The sequence below is a fragment of the Idiotropiscis lumnitzeri genome, chromosome 15 (assembly GCF_059441095.1).
Source record: "Idiotropiscis lumnitzeri isolate Australia: NSW breed Sydney's pygmy pipehorse chromosome 15, RoL_Ilum_1.0, whole genome shotgun sequence".
Lineage (NCBI taxonomy): Eukaryota > Metazoa > Chordata > Actinopteri > Syngnathiformes > Syngnathidae > Idiotropiscis > Idiotropiscis lumnitzeri.
In genome coordinates, this window is record NC_142405.1 from 3,332,702 (window position 1) to 3,353,791 (window position 21,090).

Consider the following 21,090-nt stretch of genomic DNA (forward strand, 5'->3'; position numbering starts at 1 on the left):
GAGATTATTACCCACATCATAAGACAGGGAAGTTACTTACCACTCTGGTCAGGAGTAATGGTCCCTCTCTTCCGAAGTACCAGTATCACTGCAAGTTTGGCAGCTGTTGAAGCAGAGTTCAACAACATAAAAAAGGGCTTTCCAAGCATGAAAGCCTTCTCAATCGTGTTGACCGTTTTGTTGCTCGTCATCTTGCCTTCATTGAGGGAAACGTGCAATTCTGCTGCAAAACAAAAAAGCTGATGTAGGTCATGTCTTAAGACCTGACGATGCCTCTACTACTTCTCATACTGAGGAAAAAATATATTAAAAAATTATGTTGACCTCTGTGATGAGTCTGATGTTGCTACAGTATTCATACTACTGAAGTTGAGAAATGGAGAGGCTTAGTGGATTGACACCGACCTTGGTATGAGTTGAACAGAAGTTGCCCTGCTGGAAATTCCCAGAAGTCTGATGCTGACAGTTTACTTTTAGAGCAGTCATATCATCTCGAAGAGGATTCTCTAGGACATTATGTGGCATATTGCAGGAGGGCTGCTTTTGACTGGGAGATGCACAATGACCTGGAAAGTAGAGTGAAAGCAGCATCAGAAAAGACAAAGAGCTTCACAAAGCAGTGATTGCTTAATTGTTGAAATGTAAATAGTTTGGGGTTTTGTTTGTTGCTGTTTTCTTTACACATAAAGCTATCGTTTCACCCAAGGTTTCTCTGCAGGCTCTCATCAATTACACACGGACTGTTTTTATATTAATTCAGTTGTTCTCAAATGAGGGAATGCTACATCGAGGGGTGTGTTTATGTTGTTTTTATTTCAAAATAGATCAAGGGATATGTTTCGGCCTCACGTCTGCTATAATTTAAGAAATAATCACATAGCTTTAATGACTACTGATGAAATAAACACGTGAGCAGCAGAACAACATATTAAAAGAAATAAGATCGAATTTAAAGTAATTTACAGCAGTGAAAACAGGAAGGTTTTAAGATTACTGTATGCTAGCAAAAAAGCTACAACAGTGAGTTTGACATGTTTACCTGAAGTTCGTCCGGCAACAGTTGCTTTCCAGGATCATGAAGAATGTAAAATGCGCAAAAACATACAAAACATCGGTTCATTCCAGGAACTAGTTTATAACCTGGAATTAATAACAAATACGAGTGATTCAAGTGATTGACTGAACGCGGTAGCGCGATACCGAGCTCCTTGTTCGACAGCAAAACAAAACAAACTGACGCTGGCGCGTTCCTGTTTGTGACGTCACCGCGTGAATTAAAACGTGTAATATCTTTCGAACCGGAGCAGCACAAACGAAAATTTTAACAGCACAAACGGGCACAAACGTAGCACAAACGAATGGCACCATTCCCAAGTCAATCGGATGAAAATGGGGGGCTGGGTGACGTCACCACTCGAAATTAAAACGTGTCATATCTTTCGAACCGGAGCAGCACAAACGAAAATTTTAACAGCACAAACGGGCACAAACGTAGCACAAACGAATGGCACCATTCCCAAGTCAATCGGATGAAAATGGGGGGCTGGGTGACGTCACCACTCGAAATTAAAAAGTGTAATATCTCTGGAACGGAAGCAGCACAAACGAAAATTTTAACAGCACAAACGGGCACAAACGTAGCACAAACGAATGGCACCATTCCCAAGTCAATCGGATGAAAATGGGGGGCTGGGTGACGTCACACTCGAAATAAAACAAAGTGTAATATCTTTCGAACCGAAGCAGCACAAACGAAAATTTTAACAGCACAAACGGGCACAAACGCAGCACAAACGAAACAAACTATTTCCACCTATTTTTGCAACAAATGGGGGGCCAACTTCACGCAGGTCCGTTTTAAACGTCACTCGCACTGTAAAGTGCGAATTTGGAAATGTTAACATACATTTTTAATTGCCTTTTGATATGAAACGGAACTTAGACGTTATAGAAAGTTGTGATTAGGTGTATTTAAATTCTCATATTTTCATTGTTGGCTGAAATAAATTTTGCATTTGATTAAACTATATCAAATTTAGCAGGAAAGGGCTTTGTAATACATCTCGCACTCTGGATTATCAGTCGGCTATAGAATAAAGACAAAACACTGTGGCTTCATTTAATTAAATAACTTTTATTTCTTTAAGAATAACAGAAGAAAAGTGTTAGCAATTTCTGTACAATTGTTTTTTTTTTCTCCCTTTGGATTTGTTGAAGCCCAGCAAAGATCAACAAGAGGGAGGGCTGAGAAATGTTAACGCTGCCACACGTGTAGCACACGTTGAACCAAAAAAACAAAATAAACAACAACAAAAAAAAAAAGATTTTAGTCCGCCGACATCAGTCAAGTTCCTTCAGATAAGATGCCGGCAAGTTTCCTCGAGCCTCCCTCTTCTTCTCTCAACTGCTCCTTTGCCTCTTCTTCTGTCCCAGTTCATCATTATCAAAAACAAAACTGATAAGAGGCACATTAGAAATACTGCCATTTCCCCAGGACTGTGTCTTTAATTGCATCCACGAACTGTGTGGGCACCCAGTAGACCCAATACTGAGACGCTTCCGTCGGACCCAACTGGAACGCCTGCATACACATGAAGAATACTGGATAGAAAAAGTCTAAACATGTCTAATCAGATATCAGGTGTTAACACTATAAAAAAAAAAAAAGAAGCCAAGATAAATTGGATAAAAAGTGATTCCACTGTTAATGCGACCTATAACGTAGAACAAAAAAAAAAAAAAGGGATTAATCACCTGAAATAAGTGGTTGCCTAAGTGTGAACGCACTCAGTTAGTGATATGTTTTTAAATTCGTCTCATCTGCAGCTCATAAAACGCTAAATATGAAACGGCACTTACCATCATGTGATAGTCCTCGTGCTCTTCAATTGGCTCAGAAACCACATTTTTGATGGAGCCCATCGGAACTTTCTCTGTTCTCTCTGCACACAACGAGAAAAATAAAAATCAATTAGTGTCACCGTTCACTTTTTGTGCGTTTGCGCTTTACCTTTCGTCCCGATCCACAGCTGATCCTGCTCCAATTTGAATGTAAGTCTTACTTTTCCTCCGGACTTGTTGTACATTCCGGATAAAGGCACAGTTGGTAGTCGCTCCTGTCGGTTGGTGCACAGGGCAAAGACATTAAAAAAAAAAAAAAAAAAAAAAAAAAGCAAACTTAAAAAAAAAACAAGAAAATCACACTCACTTTTGTTCCTTTAATAGCAGGCATTACATCCTCAGGTTTACCTTTGTCCAGAACTTTCCTGTGTTGCTGAAATAAGAGCATATATCCAAGTAAATATTTATTGTTTCACACAATTTTAACTCCAGTTCCTTCATAGTTCAAAATTTCTGCGGTGTACTTTTGGTTCCTGGCGCCTTTTAATTTTAAAAGTGCTTTTGGAGCGTAGAATCTGTGTGAAAGTAAAAATCTTTTTGCTAGGAATTGACGTGCGGGACCTTTTGTCTGCATAGCGGCTCTTTCTTGTTCTCCTCGGCCTTGACCTCCTGCTGCATAACCTCTTTAGGCGTGCTGACGGCCAGCACGTCGTTTATGGTGGAGCCCACCACCATGATCTTGGCGCCGCTCGTCACCTTCATCTCCCGTAGCGTCTTGTCCTCCGGCACCAGGCCTTTGTACATCACCTTCTGCATAGCCGGTGGAAGACCTGACGCATGGAGAAAGACAGAAAGAGAACAATCTGGATGACCGAATTAATTCCTTATGCTTGTTGGAAAAACACTTTCGAAAACTGCTCTCACCAGTTAGCGAATGGATTCTCTCCTTCAGTTGAGCGCCGGTACTATCCAGAGGGATCCTTAAGTCGTATTTGATCTTGTTCCAGATGATCTTCAAGTCCACCATCTCTCCCCCGTCCTCGGCGCTGTCGTCCCCGTTGCTGATGCCGGAAGAGTCCTGAGTGGCGGCGTTTCCCGCATCGGGCGCCGGTTCCGAGTCGCCCTTCTCTGTAGTTTCCTCCAGAGGTACGTCTTCCTCTTCTTCCTTTGGCTTTGCGTCCGTTTGCATTGTAACTTGACTTCCTGCCATTAATGAAGAATCATTTTAACATTAATATCGAGTCATCCTTTTGTGTAGTGTAGGGGGAGGAGAAACATCTAAAACATGCAGGATAGTGCTGACCGCGGACCGGATTGGACACCCTTGATTTCGAGTCTTCAATTGACCTAAAATGTTTTTGGGATATGGGAAGAGGCCTGAGTACTTAACTGACTGTCGGCCGGACGCAGGGCACAAAGACACATTGACATTGGACCATAGGGCACAAGAGCCAAGCCCTGAATCCCAAAACTGTGCCTAACATTTACTAAATTGGACAAAACAGGAGCACTAGTGAGTTACAATTTTTTAGAAATTGTGTCAATTCATTCAATACATGATTGGATCTTTAGACAGCCGATAAACTAAACGGCACACACAAGGTATAAAAGTGTCAATAATGTAGCTTCAAGAAATAATTTCTTAAGTTTGTATCTTGCTTTTAAAGGTAGTTGTTCATTTGACTTTTACGAGCTGCTAACAAAAAAAAAACACGCTTTAGGAGTCAAAGCGCTAATATGACACAGCATCTTGCACGTTCCACGAGCATTCCTCTTCGTCAAACGGATAACTTATTGACTTGTGACTACTTGAACGTTGTCATTTGAGTCCGGTTTCGTCGGGACCTCTCGTTTTGCAAAGGGAAACTACAGCGTGCACGGCTGCTGTTTGCACTGGTTAGCAGTCATTGACGTTAGCTAAGCTACTAACCTGGTGAAACATGTCAAGATAAACCCCAACGAAGAGACGTGAATATTGAAAGAGACAACGATAACAGTGCCCGGCGTCAACGCTTCTATTAGCGGCGTGTTCTAATTCATCGGCCGGCACAAAAATGGCTGTGGCGTTACGAAGTAAATGTTGCTATATTCTGCTCAATACTCACCATCCTGGGTCGCCATGATGATTGTGTACAATCACTGGAAACGTTCATGGACCCAAAGAGTGCACATAGAGCAAGAGCGTTACGCTATTTACAAGGCCAGCGTAGGCTATAGCTACAAATTACTACTTCACTTTCATTTTGTCGCGATCTTAATAGTAGCTATTTCCATGTTAGGTTATTATTAAATAACACAGTCATTGATTTTCACGTCGACGTTTGATTATTTAATTTTCAGTGTAAGTCTTTTTTTCGCGTGCGCATGAAAATTACATTCCATTAAGTTGGTTTTGACTGTAACTTAGCTCCAGATAAAACATAACACGCCTTTGCAGTGGAGTTAAAATTGAGGTTTTATTGGAATGTCGCAAATACGCGCGCTCAGAACTTGCCTTTTGCGAATGAAGCAAAGACGGAAAAGGGTGCCGGTGAATTGTCTTGTGTCGTCGATCTTCTTGGTTGTTGTGGCAGAAAAGCTAGACTCCAAGAGGTGGCACTTTCCTGGATTGCAATTGGTTCCAGGTCTCTTCTTCGTGTACTTTAAAAAACATTCACGCCTTACGATGACGTTTATTGCTAACGATTGGTCGAAATGCCGACTCTTATTATTATTATTATTATTATTATTATTATTATTATTATTATTATAGTAGTAGTAGTAGTGGTAGTTGCAATGTCAAAATAAAACTACAGAATTATACTACATTCACCTGAGAAATAAACCCTCTTCTCCTGAGAAAAATATACAAAAAAAGAAAATAGTAGAACTATATCAAATACCCGATTACACTGAATAAGACGGCCACGTTTGCTTACAATCTCATTAAAGCAATAAATGTGTATATTCTTATTTACTCTGCAATCTCTGGAGAAAATCTCCCCTCCCAGGAAAAAAAAGAAAAAAACTCCCAAACAGTAATATTGCATGAAATACACACGCAAAATATTACATTGAAAATAAAAACAAAAAAAGATTAAAGAACAAAGCCCACGATCCCCCCTCCATAAAAAAATACTTCGGAAAAAGCTTCAGCATTATGCAAAATGTTGTGTAGCTTGCAGTTTTAACCACCAGATGGCAGTAGCACAATGATGAGCCAAGTAATGTTCCACTGCCCAGGAAAAAGAAGAAGACCATCTGTCGCCTACCGTGGAGGGAAAAGTCTTCCAAAAGAAAACAGAAGCGGAAAAAAAAACTTCCTATAATTGAAGTCACAAGTTGTCATGCTCGCGTTGTGTGGCAGCCTGACAAACAGCTCACAATGCTGCCACTATCGCCGCCTACGACATTGGAGTTTTATTAACTCTTCCTGAAAATTGGGCGCTTTTCAAAAGTTGCATCCGTGGAGTTTGGAGAGGAGAAGTCCGTGAAATGTAGCGGCGAAGACGACGAAGCGAGAAGAAGCAAGAAGAAACGAGAAGCGCCATGGCAGACTGGAGGACTTTTAATGTGGTGGTTTTGGGTGTAGGGTTCTTGTTTGTCTTCACCGCCTTCACCACCTGTGGCAACGTTGAAGTAAGTTGCCAACTTTTTGCCCTTTTCATTAATTTGTCTGCTTCGAAGTTCTCACTATACTTATGGCATTTTTAATGTCTATTTTTTTAATTTGTTATTATTTTTTATTGGGTATTTCTCCGAAGCAGGATACATTTCTGGAAAAGTAACTTATTTTTTTTTCTCTTTTTTTTTTACTCATTCAAAAATGTGACATAACATTAAACATTTTGCTTATATTTTACCCAAGGCTTTTTAAATAAAAAAAAAAAATATTTATGTTGTTATAATATTTTATATAGGGATTCGTGACTACCAAATATTGCATTGGGCAGATGCAAGCCTTATTTATTTATTTATTTTATTTTTTATTTTTTTGTCAATCGGGTCCACGTCGTGGCTGCCAATACCAGGTGACAATATTTAAGGCTAAATTAAATCATGATCATCATCAAGTGTCAGTAAGAAAGGTCTTTCTTGGTAAGTGGTAAATGGGATGTCACTTGTATAGTGCTTTTTTACCGACTGTACTCAAAGCGCTTCCGACTATTACCTCATTTACCGACTGATGACATACCATCAGGAGCAACTGGGGGTTCCGTTTCTTGCTCAAGGAAACAATGGCCAGGGGTGGAACCCACAACATCTCTGTTGTGAAACGACCACTCTACCACTGAGCCACACTGCCGCCGCCCAAAACAATTCTTCACAATTTTTGCACATCGTGTGAAGTTAAATTGTATATCAAAAAAAGTATGAGCGGTATTGGTCCTTAGTGTTGGAGTGTACTCAAAGATTGAATTCTCATACTTGTATTGGTCTGGAGAAAGCGGCATTAAATATGAATACTTGCGATACATAACATTTAAATGAACACAATGACTGATAATTGTGAACAAAGACCTTTCTGTCTTTGTGACACACGTGATCTGTCAAATGGCTTTAGTCCAGCACTAACTGCTGGCAAGGAAGACTTATTCAATATCAGATTATTTAGTATCGGGGGATGGTATCGGCATCCTTCGTGAGTACATGATACTTGGAAAATATGCTGGTATCGACTTGATACAGAGACCTTGTATCCGTGCTCAACCATCGTGCGCGCAATCGGTGTCATGTGCGTCTCGTGTTTCCAATTTTGCCCACAAGCCCAATGAGTTCTGCTCTGAAGAATCTCCCGCCTCTCCCTTCTCTCCTTTTTAGCAAACGGTGGTGAAAAGTCTGCAGAATGATACCTTCACAGGAAGTGGATACCACAGGTGGTTCAAATATTGAAATACATATTTCCTATCAAGTGTTTCCGCCCTAAACACAGCGCATCTTTTCTTTTTCCAGTCTGGGAATCATCTATGGAGTCTTCTCGTTGTCCAATTTGGTGGCGCCCGCCGTGGTGTCGGTGCTGGGACCGAAGGTGACCATGTTCGTCAGCGGGCTGCTTTACAGGTAACACCTCATGCCGATGTGGGAGTCACTCAGAGTGAGACCCGCTCAATCCGTCACTCATCACTTTGTCGTCTTGCGCATCCAGTGGCTACATCGCCGTCTTCATCGAGCCGTCCACGTGGTCCTTCTACTTGACGTCCGTGCTGATCGGCGTCGGTGCCGCCAGTAAGCTCTTCACGTCGCATTGTCAAAATGATTCAAACAGCAGCGACAAAAATTTTGTCATACTTGTATATCTTTAAAAGTTCAGTTGAGCAGTGAGCGATATCTTTTCACACTATACATGCAAAACACATCTTTATCAAATGTTTTTTTTTTTTTACCAGTTCTGATTTTTTTTTTTACATTTGTAATACTGGTCCATTTATTTATGGATGGTATTTTTTTTTCAGTGGGTTCACAATTAAACTGTTTTTTTTTTTTACTTTTTAAAATTTTATTTCGCACTGCAGGTCACATCTAGGTCAGTTTGTTTATTTTTTTGTGTTTAAAAAGCACCCAGGAATATTCATGTCTTACCTGCTTTGATTTTTTCCAGTAAATCCAGAGTTATTTTATTTCCCATTTGTAATTAATTATAAATCCAAGCTTGTTTTATCTTAGTATATTTTTAAAATCCACCTAAGTGGTATTTATTTATTTATTTATTTCAAATTGTAATCATATTTATTGTGTTGTACTGTAAAAAGATCCAAGTGTGGTCATTTTTTAATTGTTTTCGATTTTTTTTTTCTTTAATAATTCTTTTTAATCCATCCGGTATTTTACAAATTGATTTATTTAAAAACATCTCAGGTCATTTTAATTTGCCATTTAATTTGTTTATCAAATATGGAGTTAAAATAATCCACGTCGATTTCTTATTTAGTTTTTTCATTCAAAACATTTCGTTTGTTTTCTTAGTTTTTTTTGTGATTCATTTAAAATAAATCCAGATCAATTCATGTTTTATTTATTAGCAATTAATTTCCATATATACCAAGTGGCTTCATGATTATACATTCAATTTATTTAGTCACCAGTGTTAAATCCAGGCTCGTTTGTTTTTTTGTAGTCTATTCAGAGAATCCAGGTCAATACATCAAACGCTGTAACCTGCAAGTTGCATATAAACAAACAAAGAAAAAAAAAACATGAAGGGAGAAAAACAAGGCGAGATTCCAATGTTTGACATTCCCAGTCATGGATAACATTTGTGTGGGAAGCTGCGGATTAATTAGAGACCTCCTCTGCACGTGTCAACATTTCAAGCCGAAGGATTAAAATAAATGTGAAGTTATAAAAATAGACGGTGAGATGATTGCGGAGCATCAAAGCCACAACAGATTGAAATCTTTGGAGAGGAGGAAGAAAAAAAAAAAGGTTTAGTGGGTCATGACGATGCCCCGCGGGCGTTTGCTGAGATTACACATGTTACTTAACAGCACATAAATGATAATGTCACACTCGACGCAGCCAATTAACTGCTGGCGGCCCAATAACCACCCCGCCCCGCCCCCTCCTCGTCTATTCATTTCTCCACTCACATGACCCACACACAGTCTTTCTTTATGCTTTAAAAAAACTTGTTGTCTCTTGTTGCAGTGCTGTGGACGGCTCAAGGGCAATTCCTGGTGGAGAACTCGGAGGCTTCAACGATCAACAGGAACACGGGCATGTTCTGGGCTCTGCTGCAGTGCAGGTGCTGACAATCGTCATCACGAGAGACCACCAAATATATCAATGCATTTCATAATAATAATCATTTTTTTTGCATCTTTTGTTGTGTTTGCTAAATTATCTAAATCATCATTTCCTTTTTTTTTTTGCAGCATGTTGTTTGGAAATCTTTACATTTATCTCGACTGGAATGGAAGAACAGAAATACCAGGTAGTGCCGCCATGAAAGAAATAGAAATAGAAATCCCTTTATTGTCATTGTACTCAAGTGTGCAACGAGATTAGAGGAGCGTTATAATAAAAGCAGATTGGTCGTTAAATGTCTTGCGTTTGGACGTGGTCAGACAGCAGCAGGAAGAACATTTTCCTCTCGCTGCTGGTGGCCTCCATCGTGGGGACGTTGTGCTTCCTGGTGCTGAGGAGGACTCACCTGCCCGAGGAGGAGATGCTCTCCGAGGAGGAGGGACAGTCGCTGCTCTCGACACGCATGGTGTAAGAGGACCTTTTTTTTTCAGTTCCAAACAAGGTTAAAAAAAAAAAGTCGCCGCCATTTCTGGCTTTTTTTTTTTGCCCAGGTCCAACTTTATATTCACATTCTACAATATTGTAAAGATATGTATTAAAAAAAAATAATGTGGTGTTGTATAACGTCTGAATGGATCAAATTGTTTTTAGGTACAAGCACAGAGCCAACACAGCCGTGCAGGACGTAAAAGCCGACTTCAGTAAGTCTCATCTGATAAATTAACATGAACAAAAATTAGCCTTCCAAAAATTGCTCCTCAAATGAAGCCAATTGCTCTCACATTCACACACACACACAAAAAAAATGGATGGCCCTGTCAATCAAAAATGATTATGGATGTTGGTGTTCCTAATGAAATGTCCATTAAGAGGAATGTTTTCCTCCCTAGAGACAATGCTGCAGCTTCTAAAGACCAGAAACATCCTCCTCCTGAGTCCTTGCATGGCCTACAGCGGTGAGCGGTGTGATCGTAGCGCTAAACGACACCTCCTTCAGCGTTCTTCTAACAGCTTGCGTCTCCTGCTGCAGGCCTGGAGCTGTCCTTCTACAGCGGCGTCTACGGGACGTGCCTGGGGGCCACGGCGCAGTTCGGCCAGGCGGCAAAAGGCCTCATCGGCGTCTCGGGCATGGTGCTGGGCGTGGGCGAAATCATAGGTGAACACGAAACAATGTTTCGAAAGGCTGTCATAGACGCAGATAAATAATTTTAAAAAATCAAACTCTCCGTTACGCTGGTGTATTTTTCCTCGCCAGGTGGAGGCTTGTTTGGATTGGTGTGCAAGAACAATCGCTTTAGACGCACCTCGGTGGTCTTCCTGGGAATGGTGGTGCACTTTGTGGCCTTCTATCTCATTTTCCTCAACATTCCCGATGACGCTCCTGTGGTCTTCAGCACCTTCACCAGCAAGAACCCCTTTCTCACGCCAAGGTGTGTGGAATAGGGGCACTTGGATGTCGCCTATCTACTTTATCTTATCATGTATATAACTGAACTATACTCGATTTGAACGTGACGTTCACCGTAAAAAAAGGAAGCGGAGGCTCCGGCTGCTCAGCACAATACGAGCACGAGGAGTAACTCCCCGTCAGCAGGCTTGTCATGCTAAAAGTGTGGCGTGTGATGCCCTTGCAGCGTGTCCATCGCCCTGCTGTGCAGCTTCCTGCTGGGCTTGGGGGACAGCTGCTTCAACACGCAGCTCTACAGCATCCTGGGCTGCGTCTACGCCGAGCAAAGCACGCCCGCGTTCGCCATCTTCAAATTCATACAGGTGACTAATCACACACGCTCGCGGAGGAACATCTTTGAAAAGCAACAGGGACTATAACTCGTGGACAATTGCTGCACGCACTCGGAAGGAAAATGTTTGATGCAATATCTGTGTTGCATTTTTCTTAGGGGCGGGCCAAACATTTTCTTAACTCGCTAAAGTGAGGACGTTTTCCTGTATTTAATATTCAACAAAGGCTTCAAGATGTTTAATGCAAAGATCACATAAAATGCAGAGATTTATACGGTGTGTGCGTGTGTGTGTTAAAACAATGTTAAGAAAGACCCACTTGCTTAATGCTAAGATAATTGAAAATGTCATTGGCATGCTGAGTTTTCCTCAAAAGTCAGTTTTAGAACTCTTTAAGCAACTGATATTTGAAAAAAAACCATGGTAGACAGATCATTTAACATCCACTGGCATATATTCTTTATTTTCTACAAAGAATGACCATTATTAAAACTTCTTAGTGACTCCGAGTACTAAAAGGATTACTGTTATTCATTTGTGTCAGTGTGAAACATCGCCACCCAGTGGCCAAAGTCGGCACCCCACCACAATAAATTGTATTGCAATAAATCAACAATTTAATTCTCCACATTCTATTTAATTCTAGAATAGATACTGGCGTTTCTATTTGCATACATTAAAAATTCTTTAAGATTTTGCGTTCCTGTGAAGTAATATTTGGTTTTATAAGCGCCACATAGGAGACCGGCTTGCGTTTTTCTTTCTCATTGAATCAACAATGATGTTTTTTGACATCAACTTTTTTTTTTTCTTTGTTTGTTTTTTTTTCTTGGCTCCTGGGTTGTTCAGTCGGTTTTCGCAGCCGTGGCGTTCTTCTACAGCGGCGACACGCTGCTAACGTGGCAGCTCCTCCTCATGGTGGTGCTGGGCTTCAGCGGCACGCTCTGCTTCTTCGTAGCCGAGCGCATGCACGACGCGGATGCCGTCTCCACGGAGGCGTCGGAATAACTGGAGGAAAAAAATAATAAGGATACTGTGTACAAGCAGCTTTAAGGCACTGAAGGGTCTCTTGGTTTTGAAATGATACTCTCTAACATCATCATCGTCATCATTTGCATATTGTGCTAATGACTTTACACTTCGCTGCAATGATGCGCTTTCATTAATACTCGTGCAACGCTCTTAACAAGCGAAATAATTGTGTGCGGCCTCTAGCTCAGGTGCGACACTTTTTGGGAAAACTTCATTGCTTTTATAGGTTTTTATATCTTTTTTAAATCAGAGTTTTCGCGCTCGGCAATTCGATTATTTGTATAAAAGCGCTGCTAACATTTGCAAATGTGTTTATATTATTTCCCTCTTCAGTGACACTAATTAAAAAGTCTTTTACAATTTTAGTGTCGTTTTGTTTCCAATGATATCACTGAAAAATGATTTCCGATTGATCTTTTGTGTGAACCATTTAGTTGTATGACCACTGCTTGTCAGAATTGCTTCACACCTGTTTTGCATGGAATCAAACTGCTATGCAGCCCTGGAAGATGAGAGTACATTCTAAGATTCTTGGGCATTTCCTGAAAATGAACGGAATGTATTAAAATATTGCCGGGCTGTCCAGGGGTGCCAAAAGTCGGTTGACGCCATGCAACACAGATGTGAAGCAGTTCTCGGATCCAATTCAAAGGTTTTTGAAGAAAATGTGCTTTTTTTTTTTTTTTTTGCTACACCAGTGCAAATGTGATGTCATTTAAATTGCACATTATTATATTAGTAAAGACAAATCTCATTATTACGCTTTGCGAGTGTCGGAAATGACCACTGGATGACTTTTTAAGGTGAGTTGATGCTGCTTTTAAATCACTGCTGTTTTCAATGTTAACTTGATTCCACTTAAGATGAAATAAAAAAAAAATCTCTATCACCAAACTTGTGCAATCTAATGGATTTGGCTGTGAGTTGCCTAAAAGCATGCGGGCCATTAATCAAAAAGTGGTGGACAAGAAGCAGGGGCGGGGGGGGTTTGACTGCGGGCTTTGCTTGCATTACTTCACTGGTAATTGAGTATTGATCACTTCATAATGAGAGTAAGCAGATTTGCAGGATCTCAAGTCAATTTTGCCACTTTACTGCGCAATGACAAGGCGGTTGTTGCAGCGTTTAAAAGTCATTCTTCAAAATAAAACACAAACCGGGATAACTACTGCACAGGAATGGTGGCTTCACGTCAAACAAGATAGGAGGACTCGCCGTTTATCTTGTTTTGTTTATTGATGTGCTATAAATCCGGTGCGTTTGATTTTGAAAGTTAACTCAATTTGTTGGCAATATTGCCAAGTTAAAAAAACAAGAGGAAATAATCAGCTTTTGTTTTGCTCCAAGGACTCCCTTACTGTTAAGTGTAATTATTTTTTATCTTAAGCTATGCATGGACGGTGATAAGGTGTAAGAGACTCCAAGCTAATGAATAAAACCCAACGGAAAAAAAAAAAACAACAGATGCTACCTAACATATTGGAAGAAAGCGCTCTTTTTCAGATTGCTAAGGTCAACTGATAAGGGCTTTCCTTAAATTGTTCTGCATTTCTATTGCACTGTTTCAAGTGAGAATAAATAAAATGCTAACATATGGTATGCTACCTCATCAAGTTTTGGACAATCATTTTTTTTTAAAATGTGATTTTATTTTTAAACTTATTTTATCGTTTTCGTTTTACTGAATTATTTATTTATTTTTTTATGATAGTTTTTCAATTGTTTTTCTTTTTTTAGTTTTTATTATATTTTAATTATATTTCCTTTTTAAAAAATTTTGCTCAGGATTATTTTTTTTTTATACATAAATAAATAAATGTCCAATTTTTGGACCTGTATAGCAAGACAGCAAACCGAGTAGAAAGAGTGCGAATACTGGATTGTTTTTTTTTTCTCCATATTTTCCTGTTTAATGCTAACAGTTGCTCTGCTAATACAGTAACATACATAACATGTAGCAAGATGGCGCATTTGCTTGCGCGCCCCCACAGGGGCCGCTTTCTTTATTCATCCTCAGCTGTGACCCGCTTTAACCGGCAGCATGTTTAGCCGCCGCTGCCTCATTTGCATGCATTATGCAAATGCGAACACCTGAGGATATTTGTCAGATTAAAAAGGTTGAGAGCGCAATTAAAGGAAACAATCTGTACAGAAATGTTGAAACCAGTCGTACCCGTTACATGAAAATTACCTGAGCTAATTTCATTTCATGTCGTTTGCCCAAATCAGGACCACCAGAAGCTGACGGAGAAGCTTTGCTCAAGGGAGCGCACGTAGTGCCAGTGTTGCACCGGGATGAAGAGCACGTCTCCGGGCCGCAGCACGCCCTCCTGGTACGGAGCCTCGGGGAACTCCGGGAAGCGCTCCGTGTCGGGGTTCTCTACCTCCACCTAAGCCGGGGAAAGAAAGGTAGGCGGTCAGAATTGTGTGGAATTATTTTTATTTAATTATTATTTATGAGAACTGTCACAAATGGTACAAAATGAAAAATGCTTGACAAATTTGCTTTTTAATGAATGAGCGAAACTCGATCTGGGCACAATTGTTTTACGGCACCTGGCTGGTGTTGTGGAGGAGCTGAGACGGGTGCGGGTAGAGCTTGTCCGAGTCTTCGGGCGAGTACAAGCGGATGTATTTGCGTCCCACCACCTGACAGGGACAAACAGAGCATCGTGTCCATTTTTCAACTAAACTACTTCTCCATTTCAGGAACGCTTTTGCTTGGGAGTGACCTCATTCCAAACGTGAAGCGCCGACGTTTACGATGTGGTCACCGCGGTTACCTGCGCCAGGAAGTTGTGCTGGGGGTCCTGGTGCAGAGGAGACACGGTGCCGGCAGGCCCGAACCAGGCATTGATGGTCACGTCGTCCTCATCGCCGTCACCCAGGCAGCAGTAATCAGGGAGGCGGATGTCGTCCTTCAACTCTGGTATCTATGGCAACAGTTAAATTATTCCAGTTCTTAAAAAAAAAAAAGAAAATCATTCAGAGCGGCAGCGAAGAAGAGGAAGAACTAAGATTTATTTATGTATATATATATTAGGACTGTTTATTTTCTTGACATTACACATACATTTGGCAATTTTTAACAAAAATGTTTCAGATTTTTATTTTGCTGCCCCACCTGTTCAAAGAGCTGATGCTGAGCCAGATAGCCGCAGATAGGCGTCGCCCCATCTTGCCAGGCATCGTTCTAAAAAAAAAAAAAAAAAAAAAAATTAGTAATTCGCCCCGTGGGGTACATTTTGAGGCATAAATCACTCACGCGTTTTAAAATGTAGCGGTCGATGAATTCATTTAGCGTCATCAGTGTCTGGGACCACTCCTCGTCCGTGTACCTGGAGCCCACCTCCACGGGGACGGTGCGACACCCCGCCACCGACCTTAAGTATTCCAAGCTAAGGGACGGGACGGGAGAGAGGCATATTACATTCCTCCAGCGTTTGGAATCAGTTTACACTTGAGCACAGCGGGAAGGGAAACTGTCTCGAGATGGAAATTGTCTGTTCGACGTCCTTCACGTCCAGACTCGTGCAGCTTTTCTCCCCACTTGCTCGAATGAGTGCACTTAGCTGCCTGACAAGTGCAAATCAGCGTGATTGCACGACCGTTTAACAGCGCTGGAGGACCAATAATGGTTGAACACAGAGGCAGACGGCTGCACTTTTACTTGTTGTACTTACTTCAAACGAGAAGGGTCACTTTTCATCACTGAGGGCATTTTTTTCTTTTTTTTTTTTGGAGGTGTGGGGGTGTCGATGTTGACCTCTCAAAAAATAAGAGATTGGAGGTGTATTGTCACGTGCGCTCTAAACTACGGTATAATAAAAATAAAAGCAAAAAAATTATAATAATCCTGAGCACAAATTTTAAAAAGGAAATATTATTAAAATATAATAAAAACTGAAAAAAATTAAAAACAATTGAAAAACTATTGTAAAATGTTTTAATAAAACATTAACTATAAAAATGTAAACAAAACTTCCACAAATCTCAGAGTAAAACTAAAATGATAAAATAAGTTTAAAAATAAAATCCAAATAATTTTTTTTTTTCAAAAATAACAGAAAAAGAAAACCAATCAGACACGACGAGTCAATCCCAACCTCCACGGGTGCTGCTTGAGGGCGGGCCAGTGATCGATGGTCCCCTCCAAGATGACCGCTTTCGCAGGGAGCAGGTAGTTCTTCTTGAAGCTCTCCAGAGACGGGCACTTTACTCTGGGAATTGCCTGATCTTCTCCAATCGGCGGAATTTCTTGCAATGCCAATTTCGGCCTCTGTTGAAATCGAATCACAACTTGTTCACCATGCCAGCCCATATTTTAGTATTTGAAAAAAAAAATCTTGCAGCTTTCATACCAGAGTGCACTGACCTTAGCCTCTGTGTGGTCTTTCTCTGGCTCATTTCTGCTGTCTTTCTTGACTTGTTTCTGCAGAATCCGGACCAGAACTTGCAGTCGATCGTCCATAATGGCGGCACCCATGAGCAAGCCCATGTCGCAGGTGCGCACGGCCTGCAGGAGGTCATCCTCCGAAGGTTCCTCTCCGCACAGGGCGCACACTTTGAAGAGGCACCCGTACGAGTAGACGCGGCGCCACTCCTTATCCACGTGGCGCCACGTTCCCGTGTTGAGCTTCTCCCACGACACATCCAGGATGATCTGAGCGTCCAGCAGGCGGCCGGCGGCGGGGGCACCGGCGTACAGCTGCCGTTTGGATCGTCTCAGCATTTCCAGCACGCTCGCCTCCACTTTGTCGTTGAAGTGCAGCGGAAAGTGGTCCTCGTCTGGTGGAAGAACGGCGGCAATCTTGGGCCATAGTGACGCCGTCATTGATGGGGAGTTCTGGGCAGCAGAAAGCCAAGGTGAGAAAAACTAACTGAGCTAGTAGAGTCAACCCTGCTTCAGTGCAACAGGCCACGCCCCTTAAAGGAACAAAAATTGTAATACTGATATGGATTTTGAATATAATGCAAGCCAGATATGACATAAAAATGAATAAGAGTCAAAAAGCAACATTGATCCTTAACGAAGATTTCTCCACAACTTTTAGCTAGCTAAACTTAGCTCGTATCGCAAAATCAAACTTAATTTCACTCTCTCTTGTCTCTTAAAGGTCAACAAAATGGTATGTTTACCTTTCAAAAAGCCCCTCGGTGTTGCCAAATGTCCTGCAAAGTCCGCAGGTTACGTCATTAATCGTGAAAGCGACAACCAAAAAAAAATACATAAAATACAAAAGGATCATTGACGAATCACTTAGAATTAATAATGCGATGACGGCACCAAAATAATATTTTGAACAAGTCAAGAAAATAGTCGCATGGTTTCCGTGTTGACGAATCTGAGGCGGGTGTGTCGACGTAAACAGACCGGAAGGAAACGACGACTCGGGACAACCTCAGTTCCACTGGAGCCAAAAAAAAAAAAAAGCCCGAGAATAAAAATATTTTAAGATAAATTATAAAAACAAACGTTTAACAAAAAAAATGATTTAATTAAAGGTAAATGGTTTAATTAAGAACATATTCCGTTGTTTGCTGTCTTGGAAGTCAAATTGACCATTTATAAACCATTTAACCATCAAATCAGGCATTGCTATAAAATTAAATGAAAACCAAATAACCTTCTTAAGAACATGGTAATTAAATAAAACACACTTAATGAATACATTACAATAATGTGATTAAAGATGCAGATATGAATTCATTAAATAACCATTACATTTTTACAATTAATGCTATTTTCGAGCTCTGCATTGTCACCGTAATGTAAAGAATTGGCACAATCCCACAGTAACAATGGCAAAATTATTTATACTGTGGAAAAGAAATTCTAATTCATAATCTGTGTAGCTAGACAAGGTTCAATTGAAAAGAAAAAAAAGGCAAATGTTCCTTTTATAGCCTCGTTTCCACATGCATGCACAATTCAACTCACCGACATTTAGTTTTTCTTATTTCCCCGTGTTGACACAAGCTTCTATGTAAATAGCAGTTCTTCCCAGAGGGCGGATTGATATGTATAGTGTCTGCTCATGCAAAGCTAAAACAATAATTGGATTTGTCTTCATGATACCGCTGTGATATTTGAGCTAGTTTTTTTTGTATGCCATTGATTTTTTTTTTTTTTTTATTTCCTAGCGGGGTGAAATATCTGAGCAAACATGATAGGGACTCTTCGGAATCGAAAGCCGCACGACGCCATTATCAAATGTCAAACGCGATGAAATTCAAATATTCCGGCTGCAGACTGTTCCTCTCTGCATGATGCGCGGACGGTTTACAAGTTTTACACAGACGGTACTCGCATGCCCACCAAAAACCTTCATCTTTCTGCAGAAATCACTCCGCAGACTGTAGTTTCTATTCTTTTTTTGAACAAAGGATCAAAAACCATCTATTCACCCATTTTCTATGTAGCGCTTGTCCTCAGAAGGTGGGAGGGAAATTATCCTTAATGGCGAAAAGCGAGGCACACCATGAAATAGTTTTCGCTTCTATTTTCTATTCAAGATTTGACGTCACCCCTTGGGAAGGGTACTTAGATGAAGTGAATGCAAAGGTGTTATGACGTCATCACCCGCTGTCTTTTTTTGGCTCCATAATTAGAAAAGAGCTGAAGAAACAATCACTTTCCCTGTGAAGTAACCACCTGAACTGATGACGATTAGATATGAAGCTTCGAAATCTTGCTTGTCACACAAAGCAGCAAAAAATAAACAAATTACGATAAAAGTTGCGGCAATTGTAAGTCAAGGTACCACTGTACATCCTTTTTCTCCAGCATCCACTAGATTTTTTTTACAGGCATGCCGAGATCCCCAAAATAGAATTTCCCGTGAGCAGAACAATAAAAACAGCAGCTCAGGCTCTAAAACAACTTGCAGCCACTTGATAAGAGAAGTCCGTATTTCAAGATAAGACTGCGGCGAGCTGGTCTCAGCTGGTCCAACACGCTCCATTTGTTTCTCGACGTGATGCTGGGAAAATAAAGCTCACTCGCAGCCTCGCGGATGCTGTGTTTGTGTAGCCTTGCCCGTGTGTGTGCTAGCGGGGGGGCGAGGCGGTGGGCTCGAGGATGTTCTATTCACACGCGTTTGCGCTTGTAAGACGGCGTGAGGGTCAGAGGGCCGCCGGTGTTTGGTCAGGATCTTTTGGTAATGTTTACACGGGAGGAGGCCCGCGCTCTCCCGAGGCGCTCTACATACTGTCGCTGTCTGGCAAGCCTCAAGACTTGTCTGAAGTTTTTCTACCTTAAAAGGGGAACTCATATGCCCAATGTAATTGTACATCTTAACGTTATTATTTCTCATATATGACCTTTTGAAATTTTGGTACATTTTAGTATGAATCATGCAAGATGATTCGCTGTAACGGGCCACGTAAAATGATGTGGCGGACCAGATCTGGCCCCCGTGCCTTGAGTTTGACACCTGTCAAAACAATTCAGCTAATTGATTTTATTTTTTTATTTTATTTTTTTTTTTTACAGCGTAACGATGATATAAAAAATTAATTTGTGTATTTAAAACTAATCGACGCCACCAAACTAGCGGCCGCCTGTGAGCAGAAGTGACGAGAACAATTTCGCAAACTATTTCTAACCTAAAATGAGATGCTCTGGTTTTTCATTCCTTTGGGCCAAGTTCACCCTGTAGCTTTTTTTTTTGTTTTGTTGCTGTTGTTTTAATTTACTTTTAATTGTTAACGTTATGCCTCCACGAATGAGAATCTTTCCCGGAGCCTCTTTGCACCGCTTACGCCGTAAACAATTAATTAGGTTTATATGAACATTTTTCTCTTTGACCCTCAACAACAACAACAACAACAACAAAAAAAAAGTACTCTGGAGTCGTTCAGGGCAGCGTGGACCGTGACAGTGCCCCCCGGGAGGGAGGTGTGGTGTGGGGGGGGAGACATTGGGGGCCAAACCACGGGTGGGATGTAATCAGCACCATTACGCTCCAGGTGCTGCTGAAATAAAAGATGGAAACAAGCCTGCGGTGGTGTTGCCATGGATTAGAATCCAATTAAACACTGTTTAGCTCCGCACAAACTGCCAGCCCTTTGCCTGTTGACTCATGAAATTAATGCATTGTCGCCGCACAAAGCCAATGTTACAACGGGGGGGGTGCAGCCCTGTGATTTTGGTCAGACAATGGGAGGCGCTAAGAATCGCGAAAGTCTGTTTGGTTTTTTTTTGTGCATGTCCAATTTTTAAAGGGAAAAAAATAGGACTTTTAATAATATTTGTAAACAATGATGACAAAAAAAATTGTTTTTGGGGTTGCACTATTACATGTATATGTATTTATATAATTTTTTAATTTCCTAAAAAAAAAAAAAGACTCAAATAGTATAGTCATATCTTAATGACTGTTTTAACAAATGTGAGGGGAAAAAAAAGCTTTCTTGAAAATAGCAAAACTTCCCCTTTAAAAGCTTTGAGCCTGGAATGGATGAATTCACTTTCCATTACCTTCAATGGAGAAAATTGGTTTTCCGTTAGAACAACTCGGACGTTAACCAGCACGGCGGAATGTCCGCGCTAATACCCCCGCACCCTCATAAGCCGCTTGCCGTTTCCACCCCGGGGCCAATCGACACGCCCATAAAAGCGAGGCGGAGGTGAGAAGGGTTACCACATATCCTCGGAATCCCCCTTAATGGACATTTCGGTAATACCCCGAAGAGGTAACAAATGAGAGGTGTAAAGTTAAACGTCCTGTGAAATCATCCCATCTCGAAACA

At 40.9% G+C, this 21,090-nt stretch overlaps 4 protein-coding genes across 5 annotated transcripts in view; 2 read left to right on the forward strand and 2 right to left on the reverse strand.

Annotated features, from left to right (window-relative positions):
- Positions 1-2,114: 2,114 nt before the first annotated feature.
- ubfd1 (ubiquitin family domain containing 1) lies at positions 2,115-5,085 on the reverse strand. The gene is made up of 7 exons (XM_088317058.1): positions 4,947-5,085; positions 3,766-4,044; positions 3,463-3,671; positions 3,209-3,274; positions 3,011-3,116; positions 2,860-2,942; positions 2,115-2,581 (listed from the first exon to the last, which is right to left on the reverse strand). Exons 1-7 carry the CDS (start codon positions 4,960-4,962, stop codon positions 2,471-2,473), a joined length of 870 nt encoding a protein of 289 aa, XP_088173184.1. The 5' UTR covers positions 4,963-5,085; the 3' UTR covers positions 2,115-2,470.
- A 974-nt stretch (positions 5,086-6,059) lies between these two features.
- On the forward strand, positions 6,060-13,230 carry LOC148322221 (UNC93-like protein MFSD11). The gene is made up of 13 exons (XM_088317825.1): positions 6,060-6,459; positions 7,642-7,697; positions 7,774-7,881; positions 7,967-8,046; positions 9,466-9,562; positions 9,693-9,751; positions 9,885-10,032; positions 10,216-10,265; positions 10,455-10,520; positions 10,595-10,720; positions 10,820-10,994; positions 11,199-11,334; positions 12,154-13,230. The coding sequence occupies exons 1-13, from the start codon at positions 6,370-6,372 to the stop codon at positions 12,310-12,312; spliced, it is 1,350 nt and encodes a 449-aa protein (XP_088173951.1). The 5' UTR covers positions 6,060-6,369; the 3' UTR covers positions 12,313-13,230.
- On the reverse strand, positions 11,747-17,720 carry kdm8 (lysine (K)-specific demethylase 8). 2 transcript variants are annotated; one of them, XM_088317826.1, is made up of 9 exons: positions 17,476-17,720; positions 16,712-17,182; positions 16,443-16,615; positions 15,602-15,734; positions 15,461-15,529; positions 15,120-15,269; positions 14,893-14,985; positions 14,528-14,726; positions 11,747-12,312 (listed from the first exon to the last, which is right to left on the reverse strand). In XM_088317826.1, exons 2-8 carry the CDS (start codon positions 17,168-17,170, stop codon positions 14,562-14,564), a joined length of 1,242 nt encoding a protein of 413 aa, XP_088173952.1. In that variant the 5' UTR covers positions 17,171-17,182; positions 17,476-17,720; the 3' UTR covers positions 11,747-12,312; positions 14,528-14,561. The 2 variants fall into 2 exon arrangements, with proteins under 2 accessions (XP_088173952.1, XP_088173953.1); XM_088317827.1 differs by lacking the exon at positions 11,747-12,312 and adding an exon at positions 14,073-14,427.
- LOC148322223 (uncharacterized) overlaps positions 16,794-21,090 on the forward strand; it is a 143,181-nt gene continuing 138,884 nt past the window's right edge. Inside the window, exon 1 of the mRNA XM_088317830.1 lies at positions 16,794-17,202. The gene's annotated coding sequence lies outside the window, so the exon portion shown is untranslated. The remainder of the gene's footprint in view (positions 17,203-21,090) is intronic.